General features: G+C 47.8%; 1 protein-coding gene across 2 annotated transcripts in view; it reads right to left on the bottom strand.

Annotated features, from left to right (window-relative positions):
• Nucleotides 1-1,507: 1,507 nt before the first annotated feature.
• Nucleotides 1,508-10,609, bottom strand: part of GPC3 (glypican 3) — a 144,800-nt gene continuing 135,698 nt past the window's right edge. The window contains exons 8-9 of one of the 2 annotated variants that reach the window (XR_014318429.1): nt 2,548-3,074; nt 1,508-2,459 (exon numbers count right to left, since the gene is read on the bottom strand). Coding sequence is in view for 1 of the 2 variants with exons in the window: in XM_082771210.1 (XP_082627336.1) it covers nt 2,902-3,074 (173 nt within the window). In the remaining variant the exon portion in view is untranslated. Of the gene's footprint in view, nt 3,075-10,609 lie in introns of both variants that reach the window. The other variant, XM_082771210.1, reaches the window with a different exon arrangement.

Below are 10,609 nucleotides of genomic sequence, written 5' to 3'. Positions count from 1 at the left end.
TGGCAACAGGGAGAGTGATGGGTAAGTCAACTCTCAGTTATGGTTAAAACAAAAAAAAAAAAAAAAAAGGAAATTTTGCAATAGTTTATAAGCTTCACGCAAAATCCTTGTGAAAACATACGCACACAAACTCACTGCAGGGCATAAATCAACAGCTTTTCCCAAGTTATAATGCATTATTTTAGAAACTTGGCAGATAGAGGGCTCAAAAACTGTCTTTTTTTTTTTGTGTGTGATCTCTTATCATAACAAAGTCTCAAACAACATAGCTTTGCTAAACAGCACGTCCATGCAATGAGAAAATGGGCTCAGCATGCTACAGAGGGGCTTTCTGTTGACAAGCATCAACATCACACTGGGAAAACCAAGCAGCCTTTGTAAAATACCCAGCGAGGCACAGCCTGCATTGCCTTCCTGAGAGAAAGCACTCCGGATGTTCACTGCAGAAAAGCTGGTGCCATGTGCTGCGCCATCCTGCTATTTATCCAAGGAAAAAACAGTACATGCAATATTTCCAACACAGTCTTAGAAGCAAGAACGTCTCCTATTCTGGCACCAGAGACACGTGCCAGGGCAGACGTAGCACACTGCCTCTGAGCAAACACAACGGCCTTCCTGTTCCCACCCCCAGTGCTCCAGGGGGATGAAAGGAAACGATCAGAAGGGAAGAAGTGACGGGAATTCAAGTGGCTCTAATAAAATATTCCCTTTGGTGGAGCAGAGGCTCATTGGCACAGCCAGCTGCAGAGCAGACAGTGGTGATGGGGAGACCTGGGCCAACACAAGAGCAAGAGGGTCAGGAAATGCCTCTGCTGGCAACAACATGGCACCAGCACTGCTTAACCTCCCCCAAGTACACTCCAGCACAGGCAGGACAGGGGTGTCTGAGGTCCAGAGGAAATCTCTGGGCTGCCAGCCAGCAGGTCCCGCTGCAGCTCAGCCCAGCCCTGCTCCCCTCCATCAGGAGTGGGTGGCTGGGAGTTAACGTCCCCATGCAGAGGCGTGGGATGATCAGCCCGTTCTTCTTTCTCTGCCATGGCTTATGAATCACAGCACGGCAGACAGTCGCAAGCCTTTAAATCAGTGTCAGCGAGATCAGCCCCACCACTTCAAAGTAAGAAGAGGTGAAGTTTCCGCTCTCCAAACCATTTAATTGCGTGGCTTGGATTTATGTACTTTCTCTCAAACATCGTTGTTTTTTTCTTTGTTTTATAAGGTCAGAGGCACAGAAATATTTGAAGCATGCACGTGTGAGTGTGCGTGCATGCGTACACACACATATTGCAGCTTAAGATACTGCAGATATAATCACTCCAGTAAAAGCAGAACCTTAAACTGAAGTATGTAACCATTTTGGCCAGGAATCAAACCAAACATTCCCTGGCCCCTGCCCATCCATTTAATCAGCCTAACAGAAGCCTTTCTGCGGTGCCCCAAGTCCCGAGCCAGGCTTTCCAGGCTGCCCACTCCAGGAACAACGCAGAGCATCGCCTCTCTCACAGGGGAGGTGACTTGAAGTGCACCATTTATAGAGCAACTGACCTTTATTTTAGAGACTGTTTAAGCAAAGTAACATGCAAAAAAAAAAAAAAAAAAAAACACTTGAGAAAGAGTCTCATCTGCCTCTGGGCTCCTGCAAATCCTTTTCTGTTCCTCCTTTGTAGCACAATGTGTTGGACGCCTGTTATTCATCCCCATAAAGCACGGCGTGTACATCCATGCTGTCTGTCCTTTGGCTGGAGCTATGTTCGCAGATTTCCCATGGGAAAGGGGGTGCTTTGCTTCAAAGAGTACTACCAGGGCGTTGCATGGGCCACGGGGCCCCATGCACCACCACCAGGGACGATGTAGGGGATGTGGCTGTCTGCACGGAAGGACTTCACAGGACCCAGCTGGGAGGTGAAACCACCTGCAACCTGTCTTGCTGCAGGTGTGCTTTGCAGGAGCACATCCCCATGCATTGGTGTCTGGAAACAATCTGCTCTGGAGACAGCAGCCTGACGTGTGCATCCTTGGTGGGCATCAACAGCTCCAGCCAGAGCCCAGAGAGAGGAGAGGCGCCTGTGCTCTGCCTGCAGCACGCTGGCGAGGCACCTCCTCCTTCATGCTCGTCCCTGGCTCCTGTGCTGGTTCCTCCCATTGCTGCCTACCTCTGCCAGGAGCACTCGGGGACTCGTGGGGACCTGTGGCTGGAGCAGGGCAGGTCTGGCCCCTCTGCACACAGGAGCCAGCAGCGGTGGTGCCAGGACATGGCTGGGGCTGATGGCAGCGGAGCCACAGCAGGAGGTGGCAGATACCTGGCGATCCCAGCACATGGCCATTCCTCTTCCACAGCATCTTGCCTCCTGCTGTACATCTGACCTTCTCTCTCCTGTCTTCACATGCCCTCCATGTTATGCGCCTGGCCCGATTCCTAGGGGTGACTCTTGAATTTGGAGTAAGTACAAAAACTTCTCGAACTACAGAAAAAAAATCTGTATTAAGTCAACTGGGAACAGGGGTCTGATATTTGCTGAGAGTATTTCATAAATCGTAAGTATTCTTTACCCCATGCACATTCAAACAACTCAAGATGAAATATGCTCTTCAATTTAACAGCAAGGCAGACCTCAGTCTTCAAAAACTGCTAGGAACAATTTAATATCAACCTTCTTATATTAAACAGGATTATCTTTAAAAAGCACTGTTATGTATTTACTAGTTTACCATGAACAAACACTTTTTTTTGGGAGGGGAGAAAGAGGAGGGAAGGTGTGAAGATATCATATTATTTTATAAAACTGACTCAAGTCATTTGCCCTGTCTTTGGCAATGTGCATATATTCCAGGAGAGGTTCAGAATGTTTTCCTCACTGAAAAAAACAAGGAGGGAAAGGCACCGAGTGCCACTGCTGGCACCGCTCAGGGCCAGCAGCCCAGCAGCAGCAGGGCCAGGGCAACAGCAGCAGCGGGGCCAGGGCGCGGGGCTGCGCTGCCGGGGTCACTGCTGGGAACCACGGCACCGTCTTTGCTTTGCTGATTCAGTAGCTGCTTGTTGGCAGAGGTGTCATCGATGTCCAGGTCGTACGCCAGCTCTGAAAGCAGAAGGAGAGCAATGGTTAGCGGGCACATGTGCCAGCACCCTGGCGCAGTGAGCATCCAGCCCCACCAGCACTGGAGAGTTTAAGGCCTGGCATGGGACAGAAGAGCTCACCAACCATAACAGGAGCCCTCCAGTCAGCCCCAGTCTCAGACCACCTCCCAGTTCCCCACAACAAACCCGAGGCTTGAAAGACCAAAAAAAAAATCACAACTATAAAGTGCCCCAAGTAAGAAGAGATGCTGGGATCTGGCTTGCTGAAGAGCTACTCCCAACAAAAAACCTGTTTGTGGAGTGGGTGTTTAGCAAAGTAAAAAGCATCTGCTCCCCACGCACTGCAAGTATGGATGCAGGAGTGAGGAAATCCTGGCAAGCACAAATATCCCCCATGAACCCACAGCCAGCAGCAGGCCTTGCTCACCAAGTACCTTCTGGTTTGAGGACCTGAGGATCTCTGTATTGTTGGAGTCTTTCATTAAGTGTGTACAAAATATGTTCCTTACAGCACTTGCAACACACCCATTCCATCCCCTGTCCACCTCATCAAAGCACCATAGACCAAAGAATGCGAAAGGATTTCATGCCACCAGCATGCTGGTGTTGCAACATAGGGACTTTGAGATGGAGCACATGGGAGCTCCAACCCAAAAAACCATCCAGTATAAAAGTTTTGATAGCCCTGGCAGAGCTCACCCAACAGTGTGGGAGCTGGGGAAAATAAGTAAGGGAAAAACTTGCAATATCATCAGCAAGAGAAAAACTTGCAACAAGCCATTGCTGGCTGCAAAGGACTTGCTGAGCAGTAAGCCACCCTGGTATCCCTGGGACGAAGATGAATAACAAAGTCGAAGCAGGCAATGTGGAAGGGCAAGAAACCAGCAATTCTCAGGACCAATAATAAAATGCAAAAGGTGTTTTAAGGTGCTGGTGACGGTGCTGCCATTGGGTGCTTGTACCTGCAGAGCATCTGGACTGAGGACACTGGGACACTCACTCCCTTTCTTGTCTTGCTGCCATCTCCTTCTGGGATCCAGGTTTCTCACCCGGATGGGGCTCCTCTGAGCCTGCCAGTCTCATCCCCAGAGCTTGGCCTTTGGAAGTAGAGGAAGCTGGTGGTTTCCATCAGATGAGACCGTGGCTCAAGCCTTTCACAAGCCCTTGTGGATCACCAGCATACTCATGGGCTTGGATCATCCCACCCCACCCCTGAGAAAGAATCCAAGAGGCTGAACAAACACTCCAACTAAAAACGCCACATCAATCCAATGAGGACCATTGCCAAGGCAAACATGCTGGCAGTATTTCTTAATAAAAATACCAAAACACTACAAAACAAAAGTGTAACAATATTAGCATGACAAGCAAGGCAGCGGGGGCCATGAAGGAGGGTCAGAAATGGCTGACAAGGAGCACAAAGGGCCAGGTGCAAGCAAAACCTGCCTGGTAAACTGATCTATAACTTCTCCATCAGGTTCCCACAGGTACTGTGGTTCCTCTTCCCCACAGCTTTCCTGCTGTTCTTCTCAGGCCGCTTCCCTACAGAGCTGCACATAAATCCCCCATGTGGCAGGGCAGGCACTGGTGCCACCCTGGAAGGGAGGCCCAGAGGCCACCTTGTCCCTGAGGCTCCAAACACAGGAGAGGAAAAAGTCACTTGTCTGCCCTGCTGTGTTTTGGAAGGTGCTCCCACATTTTTCAAAGTCTCCTAAAAGCTGAAAGAAGCCCCATGGGGCCACAGTGATGGCATCTCCAGCTGGCCCATGCCAGCCTACCTCCAGGCCAGTGATCTGCAGCCCATCAGCAGGGTTTTCAGGCATTATGGCAAAACCAAAAAAAATCCTGGGGAGCTAAGTAACTACCTTTGCCCTCGGTTCAGAAAAATCATTTGAAACAGAAGAGTGTTTCAGCAGACTCCTTAGCAGCACACAGGATTGTGACCTTCCCATTTAAACTCTCATTCTACAATGTTGTAACTTACAAGATCAAAGCGTTTGGTTCATGATGCAGTGGTTGAATCAGGTTGGAAGTGTCTGGTCCAAGTGTATTAAAATTACAATTTCACACTTTTTTTTTTTTTTTTTTTTTTTTACAGAGGAAATTCTCAAATTCTGAGATTTCACCTGAACTTTGAGTAAAGGCAATTTTTGAAATCATGAACCCTCACCCCAGTGAGAATGTAAATTCTCTCATTCATTCTTTGACCAAATTAAAAAGAAAGGAATAGATATCCTCTTGTCATCAGAGATTAGGGATTTTCCTAGCTTTCATTAACTGCTTCAAAAGTTTCTGCTCGGGTGTGGTGTTTGTTGTTTTAAATATTCCTTGCCCTACTTCCTTCTCTGGGCTTATTTATATTCAATTGTATTTTTAGGCTGATAGATTTAGCCATACATCTTTTATTTTGCATTATTTGCATTAATAATGGGTCTTTAACTGATGCAAATCCATTTCATTTAATTTCTAATGACCTTTGGTACATAGAAGGAAGAAAAAATAAAAAACGTATTATGTTATAACTGACCAGAGGACAGCTGACAACCAAGTCCAGGCAACAACACCATTCAAAACAAATGACAATAACAATCACTTTTCAAAACGCAGAATAGAAAATATTCCTAATCAGGTACTTCCTGAGTGGGCTTCATTACAAGTCCCAGCCTTTGTCAGGCTGCCTGGCCAGTCCCCAAGGACTCGCTGCATCACTGCATGGTGATGTACCATGGGTCCCATGGCTGCTGGGAACAACAGATATGGAACTGCAGGATGGATGGATGGGTAAAAGAAGCTAAACTACCACACATGCCATTTGTTTTTTTCCATCCCAAATTCTGCCTTTAACACTGCAAAATAACCAGAGATAGACTGGTCCTCTGCCTCCCTGCTTTGACAGCCCCACTTCCCAGAAACATTCTGCTGAACTGTCCCAGCAGTTAGTGATACCCTAATCTGCAAATTCTGTAGTTTCTAAGTTTGCTATAAGTGGCCTTTTGGCCTGCAAATGCTTTTTTTTTTTTTTTTGGGGGGGGGAGGGAGGAGTAAATGACTCAAAAAATCTGTTTCTGTTTATAATCAGTTGGAATCCAGAGGGTATTACCAACAATCTGCACTAATTACATATTCAATCTTCACTCATTTTGGCCCCTCTTGTCCTCTGCGTTGCGGATTAGATAATCCCCTTAAAATAATAGTCAATCATTAGCTCTGCTATTTTTTTTTTTTTCTGCCTGCAAGCCAAGCGTGCTGTGCCATTTCCTGCAGTCCCTATGCAGCTTGTGAAAGGTCTCCAGCTGAACACAGACCGCTCCCCCCGGAAGCATCTTTTGTAACCAAAGCCCCTCTAGCACAAAGCTGCTGTGCAGAATGCTCACAGGACAGCAAAAGCTTCAATGGTCTTTCCTGCCTCAGCTCGCAGCGTGGATGACCAAAACCACTGCCAACCCCCGCTGAAGTCCACAATATGAAGCAGCGACATTCTTCCATGGATTATGACTAGAACTAGGTGTACCTCCTCTGCACAATCTTATTGGGCACAAATCATTAAAAGCTCTTCTTCCTGAACTGCACTAGCTTTGGACACAGCTACAAAAGCCGGCTAAACCAGGAGGGGATTGTTTTGGAGTTGGCATAATAAGTTCCACTGCAGTTGGCACAGAAAAAAGCCAGGAGGATAAGTACTGGCATGCCAGGAGCATTAGAGCAGGCACGCACATTCCTGTACAAAACACACCAATGCCTACTAAAACATCCCTTTCTACCCCTAAAAGGACAAGAGAGCCTTAAGAAAATAACTGATAGCAAATACCAGTCCGACAAATGACATCAAAGTGGGCAGTGCCCAGCTCCAGCAGGCTCGCAGGCTGCATTGGCAGCTCTGCTGGCCAAGCCAGGAAAGGAGAGCCCAGAGGCAGGGAATGTCATCTCTCAGCCAGGCATCTGGGCTGCCTGCCTGCCAAGGCAGATGGATCCAGAAATGGACCTAATATAGTAACATATTCATAATCGATGGCCGTGCATGAAAACCACTTCATGGAGCCACTGATAGCTCTGCTGGTGCCTGCACTGTGGCAGGGGTCGCAAAGGGGATGCCCCCATGGGCAAAAGCATCATGCCTAACGCAGTGTGTTCACCAAATGGGGCTGCCAAACAGGCCAAAGTACTTACAGGGATGTGGTGATGGTCCTTGTTTGCAGATGATGGAAATTGTGGTGTGAAGGGACCAGGGAATGGATCGTGACCACGGGTTTCCAGTAAGCGCAGAACACATCCAGTAGGAAGGCCATAGGCATGCAGGGCAGCTCTTCAGGCTCCTACAGTTCTCATCATCAGTTGTGAACATCTGCCTGTGAATCCTTCAGGACTGGTCTAGGAACATGTGCTACCACTGTGGATGTGTATTACAGTCTCTGTAGCGCACTGATTTATTTATTTTTTTTAAGCAGCATGCCTTATCTGTCTGGGGAACAAACTAACTGCCTGTGGATGCAAGAGACTCTGGCTATCTCCAAAGCAAGACTATTTCTGAAAGGGAAAGGTGTTACTGGGCTCAATAATCCCAAGTTATTTACCTCATTACAAGGTGAATCATTGGAGAGTACTACAGATCAGACTGCCTGACCCTGGTTGCTATCTCTTTCCATATCTATAGCATCAACTGATTCATTATCACAGGTGTTTGCACCTGAAATCCAGAAGAACAGCCCAATTCCCTCGCAAACCAGTCCTGTTTGGACACTAAAAGCTCACCTCAGCCTCTAGTTACCTAACTTTCTCATACAAACTCTCATACTACAAACATACGTCTACCTCCACAAAGGCAACATCTGAACACATCCACAGAGTTACACTGCACACACAGCCACAACTATGTGGAGAGAGCTGGTATCTTCAACCTTCTGCTTCTCCAAAACACCTTGAACTCTTCTAACAAGCAAGGTTTCATCTCACCAGGGAGGTTTTGCCCTGTGGGTTATTACCACTAAAATCCTGGAGCACCAACAGGTTTGCCAGTCATCTTCTTGCGCAAGGAGCTGCAACAGCCCAGCCGTAGGTGTGGCCGCGACGGCGCGTAATTAAAGTGCTGAGCCGGGGCTGGCCGTGGCGCTTGTGTTGGCATGGTTGTGAGATCACCGAGATGGATGCGCAGCATGTGCATGGTCTTGTGCCTCTGCTTTTCTACCTCCTCCGCAGCAATTTAGGAGGTGCGGCTCTTGGCAAAATGGATTTGGACAGGAAAAAAAAAAAACAAAAAAAAAACACAAAACAAAACAAAAAGAAAACATCCAGCTCAGCATCATCCCACTGCCACCGGCAATGTGGCCAAGGGAGCCTGGCGCAGCTCAGCAGTGCGCGGTAAAACCGACTTCCCGGGCAGAAACCCAAGGGAATCAGGTTTGAGATTGCTGATTTGCAAACCAAGACTTTTCTCCACTCGCTTGCTCAACACCTCCTGGCTGCTGGTGTGCTGTGCATGGCCCGCAGCCTGCAGCACGTGCCTTCATGGGCAACCCAGAGACCACAGGCACCACGGCAAAGCAATGCTGGTTGGGGAGAAAATCCCCCACGATCACAGCAACAGGGAGGTAGGAACCAGGCTGTCTGGGGGACACCAGCACACAGAGATGGGAGGCTTTGGAGCCAAGTTGGGAAGGGTCCAGGTTGTCCAGCACAGAAAGACGAGGAGCTCCAGGTCATGGTGCATCCCAAATGTGCCCAGGGTATGCAGGGCAATTGGCCACAAGCTCTATGGACAGCTGGTACATGAACCCTGGCTGTCCAACCCACAAAACCACCACAGAAATCTTGTCCAAGGATTTCCTTGTGCTTTCAGTGGGGCAAAAAAGCCCAGCACACCACAAAGAATGGGGCAGAAAGGCTGCACCATGACCTCAATTCAAGCAACTATCCCTCCGCACCACCTCAGTAGAGGCTGGAGAGGAGGAAGGACCATCATTTGTGACCTGGACCTATGTTTACCTTGAAAACATACTCATTAAATGTCTTTACTCCTTGGTTCACTCTGGATTTACCCTGAAGAGAATCTGGCGTCTGCAATTGCATTAATCATTTTTCCTTTGGCAGCAAGTGAAAGAGTTTCTGAACCGTACTCACAGAGTGGAGCCACAAAAACGTGTTTAGCAAAACACGTTCATGTAATCTATTAAAAATTAACAAATCTCATTAGCATTATTAATAGAAAGCACCAGAGTCCTTGTACTTTGATGACGAAGCAGCATTCCCCTGTCTGATATCCAGGTGTACTGTCCAGGAAAAGAGCTGGTACCTTAAGGAACTAGGATAGAAGAATTGAAAAACTGAGAGATAAATACGGACAGCCAACGTCTTCAAAGGCAGAATAAGAAAGAAAGAGCAGAAAAGATAGAAACAAAAGACCATGAACAGATATGAAGTAAGGCAAGAATGCAGGACAGGGTCAACCAACATCTCTCCAGATCCTCTGTACACCTTAGCCCATCTAGACATGGAGTCACCCCTCTCCCTGCACTTATCTCTGGAGACCTTCAAGTTCTAAACCCACAAACTGATCCCTTCTGATCAGTCAGAACTGATCAGTCTTCTGTCACCTTTGACATCTAGAACAGTCTTGATTTTGGGAGGTAACGTTATCAGTGTCAGCAGAGCAAAATGAAATGCTCCAAGTTTCCTCTAATGACCAAAACCAACTCATCACACCAAACATTTCTTCATCTTTGCTCCCGAAGATTCTGCAGCCATAGAAAACAATGGTCTAACCAGGGGACAGGATAGAGTCCCTTCTTCCACAAGACTGACTTGGTCCTGAAATAGATAATTTACATCTTTTCCATAAGCATTACAGTCAAGTGAAAAGTGCACCACAGATTGATCCTTCAACTGCTATTGTCATGTGTAGCAAAAGCTCTTTGCTACAGAGTGACGGGGACAGGCAGCTCTTCCTCACGTTCAATTCTCCAAGCTGTGGACATTTAGTGACACGCATGCACTAGAAAGACCCACCAAAATGCAAACATAAGGGGAATGCCAACGGTCCCTGGCTCCCAGATGCCAGCCGGTAACAGCAGCCCTCAGGGCAGTAGGATGTTTCTCAACACTTGATCAGAAAACTCATGGTGGTGTTACGGTACCCAGGAACATCTGACGTTTTCCTTTGTGACTCACTGCATGTGGAAACCAGGCTTGAACCATGCCCAGGCCACAGAGATTGGGGTTCTTGGCATGGATACTCCAAAGAGGCAACGAGAAACATGCCTCTTCAAACAGAAAGGAGCACAACTTTGTGCAACGTGTATGCTCACTCAAAAATCAGACACCACCAGGTCACCATTCATGATGCCAAAGAAAACACTTGGAGTGAGATGTCAGGTCACAGCCCAAGAATCTGGGCTGAGCACTGCTGCACATATTTGCCCAGCCTGCCCCGCTCCTAAAGTAGCTCCCTGAGGTCCTGTGCTCAACTGCCCAGCCTTGCCGGCACAGAGGGAAAGATATTTTGCTTGTCCTGCCCTTGCCTGGAGCATGGCTGGCCCAGGAGCA

The sequence above is a fragment of the Aythya marila genome, assembly GCF_965140915.1.
Source record: "Aythya marila genome assembly, chromosome: 13".
In the NCBI taxonomy this organism is placed as follows: Eukaryota; Metazoa; Chordata; class Aves; order Anseriformes; family Anatidae; genus Aythya; species Aythya marila.
Note: the sequence above shows the minus strand (reverse complement) of the source record. Positions and strands in the feature narration are given on the sequence as shown.